We start from the raw sequence: 14731 nt of genomic DNA, 5'->3' as shown, positions 1-14731 counted from the left end.
ATTTCAGTTACCTGTTATTGTTTGCTGATTGCACTTTTTCTATTCATTGTTCAATATTTTTATGATAATAAACACTATTAGTTTGTTGCCTCTGCCTGTCTGGACTGATAAAGAATCTTGGTGGTTTGTGTGTTGGGTCTGTGAGTGCTTTCTTGGAACTGTGGGACCACTGTGAGTGTGGCTCCAGTAACCTAGAAATCACTAGGGATAATTTGCGAGTGGGACACTTGCCCAGAGGCAGTTGTGACCCAGTCAGTAGGAGGAGGGTGTTAGTGTAGAGCACAAGCAGCAGATGCAGGTGGACCTGAGCTTTGCTGGGGATAGACCAAGTGACCGTGGGGTAGTCCCAGGCAGGTGGCTAGGTGTTTCATGACAGTCCTCTACTATTGGAGATGGAGAAATTAGGTCTTACCTGATAATTTTATTTCCATTAGTCCTTCCTACTATTCTAGAACCTGTGGGACAGTTGTGTCCATCAGCCAGCAGGTGGAGATAGAGAACTGAAAACTGAGCTGAGACATATCTCTTTTGGCATCCAGTCCAGCTCCTCAGTATTTATGTAGACAAGCAGTAAAGATAAACTCAGAATAAACACAACAACCTTAACTTGCTAACCTAATACTAACCAGACAATCACATATATGTGGACCTCTCTCATATCTGGACAACTTGTAGAGAACAAGAGATAATGCAGGAAACACCATGCAAGATGCCAGTCATTATTTGACCCATTACTTCACACCGAATAAACATTTCAGAAACTTCGGGGAGGCCTCTGGAATAGTGGGAAGGACTAATGAAAAGAAAATGATCAGTTAAAACCTAATTTCTTCTTCTATTAAGTAGCTTCTCACTATTCCAGAACTTGTGAGATGTTTAAAAGCAATCCCTAGAGTGGTTGGGATCCTGGCACCACCACTCTGAGGACCAAAGCCCCAGAGCTGGCTTCTGAGTGTCCGGGACAACATCTAACCTGTAGTACTTGGCAAAGGTATGCAGTGTTAACCATGCTCTGCCTTGCAACTATCCGCTGGAGACAGTAAGGTAGTATTCACCCAGGATGTCACTGTACACTCATAGAATGAGTCTGGAAGGCCTGAGGAGCCTGCTTCCCCACAAGCAAATAAGCTGTTATGATAGTTTCCTTCAACCATCTAGGTTATCAATAGAAATCAAACAAAATAAAACATGGAAAAGAAAGTAAGATGATACCTTTTTTATTGGACATAACTTAATACATTTCTTGATTAGCTTTCGAAGGTTGCCCTTCTTCATCAGATCGGAAATAAGCAAATGTGCTAGCTGACAGTGTATATAAGTGAAAACATTCACGCATTACTATGACAGTCTGACAGGGTAGGAGGATGGGGGTGGGTAGGAGGTATGCATGGGGACAAAGCATATCATTGATATTCTAACAGGATAGGTGTGGATAGGTGAGGCTGAAGAAACTCTGAAACAATTTTATTCTTCCTTCAATACATACCATCCTACAATCAGATTCAAAATTGACTACTCCCCAGAAAAAGTCAATTTTTTTGATACCACGGTCTCAATCAGTGATGGCTGTATACAAACATCTATATACAAGAAACCCACAGACAGATGCAGCTACCTCCACAACTCCAGCTTCCATCCTTCACATACAAAAAGATCCATCATTTACAGCCAAGCCACAAGATACCACCGTATCTGCTCTGACCCAGGGGACAGAGACAGACACCTTAAAAGCCTGACTGCATCCTTCAAACAGAAAGGCTACAACCCCAAAATAATCTCCAAGAATATTACCTCCTCCCTCAAAACACCCAGGGAGAATCTGCTACAGTACAAGGAGAAAAAAGTCAAAGACAGAATCCCCCTTGTAGTGACATACAATCCAGAGCTGGAAAAACTGAGGAAAATCATAAGAGATCTACAACCTACACTCCAGGAGGATGAATTACTGAAGGAGATATTCCCATCCCCACCAGTACTGGCCTTCTGACAACCACCCAACTTAAAACACAAGCTAATCAGAAGTAAACTTCCATCACAGACTGAAAAGGAACAGAAGGGCACACTTCCCTGTAATTTATCCAGTTGCAAACTATGCCAAAACATTTCACAGGACCCCACAGTCATCTACAAAGGAAAGATATTCAACATAAAGGAATCTTTCACTTGCTCATCTTCCAATGTAGTATATATCATTCAGTGTAAAAAATTTAATGAAGGATGCTATATTGGAGAAACAGGCCAGATGCTTAAGACAAGATTCAATTTACATAGACATCACATGAACAATACTGGTACCAGTAGGGCTCCCACCCATGTTGGTCAGCATTTTACAGGACCAGGACACTGTACCAGTGACTTCACAGTGAGAATCCTGAAAGGTAACTTTAAAACCATACAAGAACGTAAGACCTTTGAAGTCAGAATGATTGAATATTTTAACACCCAACAGAAAGGACTTAACAAGGATCTGGGGTTTCTAGCCCATTATAAACCACAAAGCTGTATTTCTCTGTTGATCACCCTCCCCTCACCTATCCACACCTATTCTGTTAGAATATCAATGATATGCTTTGATGTCCCCGTGCATACCTCCTACCCACCCCCATTCTCCCACCCTGTCAGACTGTCATAGTAATGCTTGAATGTTTTCACTTTTATACTTTGTCAGCTAGCACATTTGCTTATTTCCAATCTGACGAAGAAGGGCAACCTTCGAAAGCTAATCAAGAAATGTATTAAGTTATGTCCAATAAAAAAGGTATCATCTTATTTTCTTTTCCATGTTTTATTTTGTTTGATTTCTATTGATAACCTTAAGAGTGGACTAACACGGCTACTACACTCCTCTACTTCAGCCATCTAGAAATTATGGGCTTAAAAGCCATTAGGTCAAGCCTTTGTTTACCAAAAAGCACAGTCTGTCCAATTTGTAAAACTCATTTGTGATTTCCTGATATCTAATGAAGACTCTATGCACATCGAGAAGTTCAAGGAAGAATACTGAGCCTCCTTGTCCTTTCTGCAAAATGGCAGAAGCACCACAGATTAGTTGAGATGAAACACTGATATCACTTTTGGAAGAAAAGAAGGAACCATGTGCAGGGAGACCTCTGCCTCCAAAAAGTGGAGAAAGGGATCCTGACAAGAGAAAGCCTGAAGCTCTGAAACCCTATGTGCCAATGCAACAGCCGCCAAGAAAGCTGTCTTTAGCATAAGATCCAGGGGCGGCCATAGGGTTTCTAGCGCCCTCCTGCAGTCCCCATCCAGAGGCGGGATCACTATGGCTCCGCCCCCACAGTAGACACACCCCCTTCTACCAGCCATGGCATCATTGAAAATATTACACCAGTATAGAAGAAAAATAACTTAGCACACAGACCAGGAATTAGGAGAACAGACAGTCTTGCCAACTCTGAAAAACAATGTGTTATCAAAATTTCAGAATCTAACAAACAGATCCCTATTGTTATGACCCGGTAGTAGTGAGCCCCTGTGCCCTGACTGAGCACGGCAGAGATGGAGTGACACCGCACTCGGTCAGGCAGCCAGACAACCCCTAGCTTCACCTAGGAAGCGACCACCGTTCACCGGAAGTTGAGCTCCCAGCTGCAGGTAGCCACCAGGACTTCTGGAACCGGCGGGGTTGCACGGCCACTGACCAGAATAGCAAGAAACAGACACAGTCCAGAACCAGAACTCCAACAGGCAAAGAATAGTCAATTCCGTCCAGGGTCAAGGCAGGCAGCAAACAAGCGTAATCCGAGAAGACTAGCCAAGGTCCGGTACACAGGAAATCAGGAACAGAAGAAAGTCGGTGAACAGCACTCTGACAGCAACTCCTCAGAACAAATGAGGCCGAAGCAACGAAGGACTGAAGGCAGGGCTTTAAGTAGTGGAGGAATTAGGCTCAAGTATGTGCAGCTGATTCAAGATGGCTGGCCCCATCAGCAGAGGTGCCTTCGTCCAAATATGGGCTTCCTTCCTGACCTCGATACTCCAAGATGGCTGCCCCTCCTGAGCTAGCCAAGATGGCTGCTGTCCTTGATCCAACCCGGATGACGGCTGCCAGACTTAGGAAACCAAAACTGACCCGCCTAAAGACTGAACCTTGTCCCTCTTAAACGAAGCTGAGGAATGACTTAGCCGGGAGGAGCGTCGAACAGGTGAGGGACGTAACACCTATTCAGACACTTGGCCTTGCAGTCACACATGTAGAACAGAGATAACCCCTCTTCAAATTCTTCAAAAATTAACCTGAAATCCTAAGAAGTTAGACTCTGCATGCAGCACAATAGCCTTCCCATCGAGCACAGCTTAGGATCTACAGTAGCTAGGACAGACTTAATCAGCATAAACTAACATATTTTACAATCTGAGTTGGACAGACTAACAGGAGTTACTGAAGTGGGAATGAGAGATAGGTGATGGTTAGGAATTGAAAGCAGGCATCTAGCCCTCCTGTTCTGTAAGTTGCTGTGTTGGGGGTGGGGGTGGAAAAGGGTGGGTCAGGTGCAGCACTAAACAGCAGTCTCTGACAAAACAAGGGTCCAGGCTCTGCTGTGCTGTCTCTGTCTGAGCCCTCTCTCGGCAGAGGTTAGCTGAGCTCCCACAAGTTATTTCAGAGCCAGATTCAGTTGGAGCAGTGACGTCCTCTGACAAACACAAGGAGGATATTTCTCTGCTTGGGAGGGGGGAGGGGATGGGACAGAGAGCTGACAGCTTTGGAGCCAGACTGAGATGAGCAGCAGAGATTAGATACTGAAAAACAAAAGCCTCAGCAGAGCTTGATTGCTTGCAATTTTTGCAAAGCGGCACCCTTGAAGGCAAGGCGCCCCCCTGCAGTGCTTACCCCGTTTACCGGGTTAGACAGGCCCTGATAATATCTTTCAAGGAAGCCTTCCAGAGTGCCTCAAAAGGAGGCTTCTGAATAGCCCAAAGGACCAAATTAAGGTTCCACTCTGGTCACATTGTATGCAAGGAAGGCTGCAAGCAGCCCACTCCTCGCAAGAATTGAACGATATCCAGATGAGCTGCAAGAGACATCATCAGTAGTCGGCCCCTGAAACAGGGCAAAGTCGCAACCTGAACTTTTACAGAACTCAACACCAATCCTTTCTGAAGACCTGCTTGAAGAAATGCTAGGATGTGTGCGATTTGAGCAGAGAAGGGAGAAAGTTCATGCTCAGAACACCAGCCCTCAAACTTCCTCCACACCCTCACATACACCATGGATGTCGAGCTTTTCTGAGCCTGAAGAAAGGTAGCAATGACTGAATCAGAATAACCTTTTTCATTTTCACCAACCCTTTCAACGGCCAAGTTATAAGACCAAAGGAGCATGAATCCTCCATGAACATCGGACCTTTCTTCAGTAGGCTGTGTACCTGAGGAATACAGAGAGAATTCTGTCCAGTAGTCATTCAGGTCCATGTACCACAGCCTCTGCAGCTGATCTGGGGTTATGAGAATTATTCAATATTGGTGCAATGTGATCCTTTCCAACACACTGCCTACTGTGGGCCAAGGAGGAAAGACATACAGTAAATGTATCTCTGGCCATTATCAGCTGAAAACCCTAGCTGGATAGTTCTCATTCTCCTGGGTCCAAGGAGTGCCTGCTCAGAAAGTCCACCTCCACATTCCAGGACTCAGCGATGTTTTCTGCTGACAAGCAGAGGAGAATTTTCTTTATTCAACTCATGAGGGAGACTGCCTCCACCGCTGCTGGATGGCTGCAGGTCCTGCCTTGCTTGTTGATATAAGGCACCACCATTGCATTCCTGGAGAAAACTCGAACTGGGATCCCCACCAGAAAGGGAGAGAAGTCACATAAGGCATTCTGCACTGCCCTGAACTAAAAGTGATTTGTCAACCACCAAGTAGGGCAACCCTGCTTCTAGCTGGACGATATGATGTCCGTCTTGTGTTACAGACTGCTTATGCCACTTCAGGCAAGCTCTTGCCACGGACGAGCTGCACATTGTCACTTGAAGGCACAAAGCGGCCACTTCAAAGGCTTGTTTCAGCGAGCCTTCTAGCTTCCTATCCTGAAGGTCTATTAGGTCAATGCCCCCTTCCACCAGCAAGGTGGTATTCTTAGTCATCGCCATAACAAGAAAGTCCACCCTGGGAAGCTGTAATTTATTTTTCTCTTCTGGAACCAACAGGTAGAGGCAAGTCATGGCTCTTCCCACTCTCAGTCCTGCGTCTGGTGAGACCCATTCTGCTGTAATCAGGTCCTAAATGACTGGATGCATCGGGAAGGCCTTAAAGGGACCTCTAAGCCCTCTCATGATCAACGAAGATGGAACTCCTGATGCCAAAGCAGAAGGCTCCTCAATGAAAAGCACCACAAGTGTCTCAGAAATAAGAGTACTGAGCTGCTCTTTATGAAACAACCTCAGTGCTTTTGGTTCATGCCCCTCCTCAGGAGGGAGCTCTCCTTCCTCTAATGGCTCCTCTGAACAGACTGAGGCCACATCAGAAAAGGAGGGAGAAGCAGAGATAGCATCTGCCCACTCCTGGAGGTCTAAATGAGATCTCTTAGGAACAGGAGGTGCAGCGGGGCGAAAAACTGAAGCACTTTGCAGCAACTCTGACTGTCCCTGCTTCAGTAAATAGGCCTGGTGTAAGAGCAATATAAACTTTGGAGAAAATGAAGATCCCAATGCAGCTGAATGCTCTGTTGGGCCCTGAGGCTTAAAATGGCAGCTGTGCTCTGCACGTGAGCAGACAGAGTCTGTTCCTTACTGCCAGTCAGCGCTGACAAAATGATGCCTTTTCTCACGTTCTCCTGCATCAAACTGCGCACCAGCCTTGCCAGAGAGCCCGAAGTCCCCGGCATATTTGGAAGCTGTGCCAAATCTGAAGATGTGATGCCACCGACCATTTCCTCTGTATCTCACTAATATTCCTTTGCTGTCTAAGCTAATGAAATCTTTGGTAGGGTTGCAACTTTCTCAGTACGTTGAAAGGTATCAATATTTGCATAACACTCAGTTTGGCTTTAGGAGTCAACATAACACTTAATCTCGTATTTGGTTTTGTTAACTAAAGTTTGAAGAGTTTTGAGTCTTGGAAAACAGATGGTGCTTCTACAATTTGACATATCTGGGGTCTTTGATTCTGAAGATCGCTTTAAACCTCTTGAGAAGTTCAGTGAGTTTGGGTTGGGTGGCTCATTGATTAGTTGGTTTCATGGATTCTTAAAGAACTCCAGGGCTGGTGCTAGGGTTTCTGGTGCCCTCCTGTAGCCTATTAGTCACCGCCCTGATCGCTATGGCTCTGCCCCTACAGTAGCCACACCCCTTTTACCAGTCATGGCACATATAAACAGGCATCATTGAAAATATTACACCAGTATAGGAGAAAAAAATAACTTGTAGGTTTTTTGTTTTCATTAGAAATAATTTGTTTAAGCTGTTACAGCTCCAGTTTACCCAAAATGACACAAACCAAATTAGCATACAGACCAGGAATTAAGAGAACAGTCTTGCCAAATCTGAAAAACAACATGTTACCAAAATCTCAGAACCTAACAAACAGATCCTTATTCAGACACTTAGCCTGCAGTCACACATGCAGAACAGAGATAGCTCCTCTTCAAATTCTTCAAAAATGAACCTGAAATCCTAAGAAGTTAGACTCTGCATGCAGCACAATACCAGAAAAACAGAAAGAAACACATTGCTATACATTGGAAAATAAGACAGCAGATGTATTCCAAACACTAAAATGAAAATAAAATGACTTTTCCTACCTTTGTTGTCTGGTGACTTGTTTTTCTGATCATGCTGGTCCCAGTCTCTGATCCTTCTGATTTCTATCTGTTCTCTTAACTCTGTTTCCAGGGCTTCCTTGCCATTTATTTCTTTACATTCCACCTTTCTTCTTAATTTCTTGCCCTACATCCATAAGTAAAACCTAGGTCCTCCACAGACTTGACTGAAGGAGGTATAGAGTGGATCCAGCTTCTGCCTATTTTCTCCATCCATATGCATCTCCTTCCTCTCTCTTCCTTCTCCTCCATCCATGTCCAGCATTTTCCCTCTCCCCCATCCATCCATATCCAGCATTTCTCCTCTCTCCCCTCCATTCAAGTTCATCTCACTTGCTCTCTCTTCCCTCCCCTCCATCCATGTCCAGCATTTCTCCTTTCTCCCCTCCATGTGAATTTCCTTCCTCTGTCTTCACTCCCCTCCAATCCTTGTCCAGAATTTCTTCTCTCTCCCCTCCATCCATGTGCATCTCTTCCTCTGTCGTCCCTCCCCTCCATCCATGTCCAGCATTTATTCTCTGTCCTCCACTCCATCCATGTCCAGCATTTCTCCTTTCTCCCCTCCATGTGAATTTCCTTCCTCTGTCTTCACTCCCCTCCAATCCTTGTCCAGAATGTCTTCTCTCTCCCCTCCATCCATGTGCATCTCTTCCTCTGTCTTCCCTCCCCTCCATCCATGTCCAGCATTTATTCTCTGTCCTCCACTCCATCCATGTCCAGCATTTCTCCTCTCTCCCCTCCCCTCCATGTGCACCTCCTTCCTGTCTTCCCTCCCCTCAATCCATGTCCAGAATTTCTCCTGCCATTCCCTCCATCCATGTCCATCAACTCTCCTCTCTCCCCTGCCCTCCATCCATCCATCCATCCATGTCCATCAACTCTCTTCTCTCCCCTGCCCTCCCCTCCAGCCACCCATGTCCAGCAACTCTCCCCTGCCCTCCACTCCATCCATCTATCCATCCATATCCAGCAACTCTCCTCTCTCCCCTGCCCTCTCCTCCATCCATCCATATCAAGCAATTCTCCTCCCTCCCCTGCCTCCCTCCATCCATCCATGCCCAGCAATTCTCCTCTCTCCCCTGCTCTCCCCTCCATGTCCAGCAATTTCTCCTCTCTCCCTTGGCCTCCCCTCCCATCCATGTCCAGTGATTCTCCTCTGCCCTCCCATCCCATCCATGTCCAGCGATTTCTCCTCTCTCCCCTGCCCTCCCATCCCATCCATGTCCCTCGATTCTCCTCTGCCCTCCCCTCCCATCCATGTCCAGCGATTCTCTTTGCCCCCTGTCCTCCCCTCTCATCCATGTCCAGTGACTCACTCCAGCCCCTGCCTGCCCCCCTTTTCAGCCCTCAAGTTCCGGTTCGAAACCCAGCACCACCTGCCTGCCCTCTTCTCCCCCAACATCCCCCTTTTTGTTCCTGCCGCCCTCCATGTCCAGCGATTCTCCTCTGTGCTGCCTTCCCCTCTGTATCCCAGGATTCTGGCCTCCCCTCCATGTTCAGCGATTCTCCTCTGCCCTGCCCTCCCATCCGTGTCCCGCGATTCTCTCCTCTCCTCCCACCCCATCCATGCCAATTCTCCCCTCCCCTTGATGTCCCTCAATTCTGTCCTCCCCTCCATGTCCAACATTCTGTTGCCTTCACTTGTCTTGCTTACGTTCGTAACATCCTGACGTCAGCTCGCCTCCAGCGTTCCCTTCCCTCTCACTGTTCTGCCCTCTGACGTCATTTCGTCTTTAAGGGCGGGACAGTAAGAGGGAATGGAATGCTGGAGGCTTGCTGACGTCAGGGTGTTACGAACCCAGCCAGCCATGGAACACTGACGGTACAAATTATTATATTAGATATGATCGTGGGCTTATGAACATCTGTTGAAACTGAATGCAGAAAAGACTAATATTCTCTGGTTCAGTAATTCTTTGTCCAATATTCCTGTTTCAGTTCCTTTACAAAATGGTGTATTTTTACTAGTAGCACATCAAGCACGGGTAGTGGGGTTATTTTAGACTTGACTTTGTCCTTTGAGGCTCATTTTAATAATATGATTAAGGTGTTTTTTAGACAAACAGTTGAGATCGCTACGCCTGTATTTTCATCTGGAACATTTTGCACTAGTAGTCCAAGCAACTGTATAGTAACATAGTAGATGATGGCAGAAAAAGATCTGCACGGTCCATCTAGTCTGCCCAACAAGATAAACTCATATGTGCTACTTTTTATGTATACCTTACCTTGATTTGTATCTGCCATTGTCAGGGCACAGACCGTATAAGTCTACCCAGCACTAGCCCCGCCTCCCAACCACCAGCCCCGCCTCCCCCCACCGGCTCTGCCACCCAATCTCGGCTAAGCTTCTAGTATTAACTAGCCTTGATTATTGCAATACTATATATTTTGCTCTTTTTCAGACGTTAGTGTCTAAATTGCAACTGCTTCACAACACGGCTGCTAAGATGCTTTTTCACTATTATAAGTATGATAGAGCTACTCCGCTGTTGCAGATCTTGCACTGGCTCCCAATATCAGCCAGAGTAAATTTTAAGATATTATGTTTTATTCATAAGGCAATTTATGGCTTTGTCCCTGGTTTCTTGGTTGACCAACTAAATTTTACTTCCTTTTCTAGGGTTAATATATGTCGATTTAGGAATTATTGCATATTGTCTTCTCCTTCTCCATTAGGCTTAAAATATAGCATACATTGGAAAGCTTCTTTTCCAGCTTTTTTTCAGTTTCACTTTGGAATGATCTTCCTTTGGTGATTAGACTAAAGTATTCATATCTTTTCTTTAGAAAAAGATTGAAGACATTTTTTTAAAAACTTTCTTAATCCAATTGTTATTGAACTTTATTAGATTTTTGTTATATGTACTGTTTTTTAAATATTATAAACCGCTTAGGACCTGTTTGGATTCTGCGGAATATAAATACCTGGATTAGATTAAATTAGATTCCTGGCTTGCATGCACTGCAATGCTCCAACACCGGTTAGCGGGTCTCATAGCGAGAATACCGCTTAACTGCCTCCATGGGAGTCACCATTCACCCCGACTGTCACAAGCACAACACAACAAAGTCCCAAGCAGTGATCCAGGATCCCTCCCCTGCACCAAGTAGAACCTGCAGCCTCCCAAGCGGTTCTGAGTCAAACGTTAGTCGAACTTACCACTTCCCCCAAGCTCACAGTCTCCACATGTTTTTCCCCCGATGAGAAAGGATCAGGACTGATACTCTGTCCCTCACTCTCCAGAAAACCTCTCTTTCTTTTTTTTTAAGGTTGTACTGGAAAAGGAGGGCTCCACAGGAAACAGGGGAGAGGTGAAGGAAGGGAACAAGTAAATTCACAGGAAACCAGAGACAGAGATCTGAAGACCTCCAGATATGACTCTGCAGACTCAAGCCACCTGTAAAGCTCAACTAGAGACCAGTTGACCAACTGGACCAGGAACAAATCACTCAGAACCAGAGGCTGAAAAGTGTGTCCATCCATCTGCTGGAGACAGAAAATTCTGAGGAGCTAAACTGGATGCCAAGAGACATGACTCAGCTCAGATTTCAGTTCTCTATCGCCACCTGCTGGTTGATGGACACAACTATCCCATATGTTCCGGAATAATGAGAAGCTAAGTAATGGAAAGGACAATTGTTTGTATGCTGTGCAAGATTGGAACTTACCTCTGCTATGCAATTCAGTTTTCTTTTTTCTGGCCCAAATATTATGATAGTTTTCAGCCATGATTTCAACCATTCCCTGTAACCAAGGCAGATAAAATATATATAGTACCTGCTAAATAATATGCAGCTATACATATTATACACATAAGCTGCTAAAAAAAAAAAAAAAAACTCACACAGAGCAGGTAACACACTGCTGCATATGCACTGCTAACTGATGCTTATGGGAAAGGGGGTGGGGAAATACTACTGGAGAGGAAGAAGGAGTGCTGGGTAAGGAGGAAAGAAGGGAGGAAGGGAGAAAGAGCTGGATTAATATCTCATACATATTCATTATGGTTATTCCTGTATATATATATATATATATATATATATATATATATATATATATGCAAATGAATATGCTATATGCCCCGCCCTATCCTTTGCCCCCCTAAATGAAACAGTCAAACTACACCCATGCCTGCCAGGGGTAGCACAGATAGGCATGTGGCTGTGTATGAATGTTGCCCACCCCTGATCTAGACAGTGTGAGTGAGAGTATAATTTTGAATCTTGCTGACCTGCAGTTCCCTGGAGAGGACAACATTACTTAGGTCATCTGGAGCTGGGTTGTAGCCATTTCCCTGCAAAGAATCAGAATTATATAGTATCTGCACAGTGTAGTCATTGTTGGCTATCTTTTGGAGTAGAAGCCCTTAATATATCATGTAAGATAATTATAGTTATCCATTGTAGATACTACTCTATACAGTGTTAGGCAGCAAGCCTTTCACACCTGTATATTTCATAGTTCATGTCATGGACAGATGCCTCAGTTGGAAAGATACCTTTCCCTCCGCAGTTCCTTCTTCTTTCAGAAAGAGATTGTTTTCATACATGGGTTGACTTTTCTCTTTTTTCACAATCGCCTACCTGCAAATTCAGTATTATATTGCTTCTTTGCCATGCAAGACCCTGAAATTGAGTTTACAAAATGCATTGGTGGAAGCCTTTAATTTGGATTCTCATTGTGAAGTCCCACTGCGATTCCATCATATCTGTTTTAAAAAATCCTATTTCTGGTATGGACTATGAAAAATTGGCTAATCAGTGGGCAGCAGGTTTGGGAATCTCACTCATGGGACCTCCGTTGGAGAAATACATTCATAGCACACAGGCCTGGACTAGGAACATATTGCTGTGGGAGATCAAATATAAGCTGTTCATGCAGTTTTATATAGTTCTGAGGACAGCCCACCTAGCAGGCGTTGTGTTGTCCAAAACGTTCCTCCATGGATGCATCATTGGGACATATGTTCTGGCACTGCCCAAATATCCACAGATTTTGGACCCACTTATTTGCCCAGATCTCTAGATTGTAGAATCGCCCTGTTTAGTTACTACATTGTTCTTGTTTGTAAAATTCCAATTTACCTCTGTGACCTTGAAAGGTCTTTGGGGGGTTTTGCAGAGAGCTGAATTGATGGGTAAAAAGACCATCTTGTACCATTGGTTGTCTACCGAGTCTCCTTCCTTGCCGCATTGGCATTCCTATATGATATTTTTGCTACCGATGAAGCGTCAGTCAGTAGACTCTTTGGACTCCAAGAAGGGGAAGGTTTTGTGTTCTATTCGGGAACCTTTTTGGTCTTCATTGCCACATGTATCACAAAGTTATTTACTCAATCTATGATTCCTTTGTATAACCTATTGACAGAGAAACTACTTACTATTTATAGTGGTATTTTCAGGGTCAGGGAGAAGGGGTGGGCGATATTTTCAAAACATGTTGGTCTTGTACTTAGTATTCCTTTATTGAGCTTGCTCACTTTGTTGACCAAATAACAAATTTAAACATAAAGACACACTTATTTACTTTTGCCTTTCCATCTAGCCTTTGAGTTGTGATATACTGGCCTGTGTGTGAGCAGATGTTTGTGCTCTTACTTTATTTCATCTGATCTTTGCTCTTTTCTTGGCTTTTCTTATTCCCTATCCTTTTTAAACTGGAGTTCTTTGTGTTGTTTTTACAGTCGATTGTAAACTGCTTTGATTATATGAAAGGGAGTATATTAAGCTAAAACTAAACTAAACACACTCAAAATAATGTCTGAGACTTCTTAAGCACCGTAAGTAGAGATTCAATAAATAAGGTGAATTCTCTGAGAAACAGTTAGTTTCCTTATTAAGAAAGTTGTCTCTCCTTCATATATATATATATATTTTTTTAATGGGAAACAGAGATACAACTCCATACATGCTATGGGCCAAAATAAGTATTGGATTAGCAACTCTTCTGCTTTACCTGAGTACTCTTGGATATGATGTGCCAGTTCCTGCCTAACTTGGAAATGGCTGTGCATATTTTTCCTTACCTGGATGTTCTGGGATGTGCGTTGATTTTCAGTCTCATATTGTATGACATCACCTTCCTTCGTTTGTTCTAAAATCCAGCCCATCGCAAGAATGGTTTTAAGAGATTCCCGAACTGGCCAGTAATAGATTTCCTTTTCCTGTGGAGAAATCTATATGCAGTAAAGGTAAAAAGGTAAGAGCAGCAGCTCGGGAAGCTAACATGTGCTGAAGTACTGTACTGCTATGGATTTACAGCCTGTCTCACTGACACAGACTTCTCAATAATTACCATGGATTCTTTTGGATTCGTATTAGATAAATGAAACCTTTATTAGAGGTGCTAAAATCTACAATGATTAAGATATATACAATGGTTAGCTATATAAACAATCATTACATCACTGGTCTCTACATCTAAGCAATGCTAAGAGTTCTTAGACCAGGAAAAGAAGCAATAATACACTATACATACAATCCTCACCAGTGCTTTTTTTGTAGGAAAAAAGGTGCCGGTACTCATACCGTGCCAACCTTAAGGGCGGGGTCACTCTGGCTCCGCCCCCATAGTAGTCACACCCCCACATTAGCCACATTCATTTTACTAGCCTTGGAGCATATAAAAATGTTGCATTGAAAATAGTACACAAGTCCCTAGGCCCAAAACAAGACCCCTGAAGACTGATTATAAACTAATAAAAATGTAGACAAAAAAAATCAGCTGAAACCTCCCCAAACCAGACTCTGGTATGCAGGATAACACCAGAAAAACAAAAAAAAAAATGTTTCCCTTGCAATAAAAAAAGCAGACATAAATTTCAAATATTCCATTCACTATATTACAAATTAACAACTACAAATAAAACAAACAAACAAAATAAAAAGCACAGCTACCACTTTATCTTAAAATAAAAATAAAATTCTTTTTTCTACCTTTGTTGTCTGGCC

At 43.8% G+C, this 14731-nt stretch overlaps 1 protein-coding gene across 1 annotated transcript in view; it reads right to left on the bottom strand.

The window, feature by feature from the left end:
- RYR3 (ryanodine receptor 3) overlaps window positions 1–14731 on the bottom strand; it is a 743078-nt gene that overhangs the window by 328125 nt on the left and 400222 nt on the right. Inside the window, 3 exon segments of the mRNA XM_030213678.1 lie at window positions 11450–11525; window positions 12013–12075; window positions 13807–13944. Coding sequence (XP_030069538.1) covers window positions 11450–11525; window positions 12013–12075; window positions 13807–13944 — 277 coding nt within the window.

This window comes from Microcaecilia unicolor, chromosome 9 (genome assembly GCF_901765095.1).
Source record: "Microcaecilia unicolor chromosome 9, aMicUni1.1, whole genome shotgun sequence".
Classification (NCBI taxonomy): Eukaryota; Metazoa; Chordata; class Amphibia; order Gymnophiona; family Siphonopidae; genus Microcaecilia; species Microcaecilia unicolor.
The sequence above is the reverse complement of the archived record's forward strand: the minus strand, read 5'-3'. Positions and strand labels throughout refer to the sequence as shown.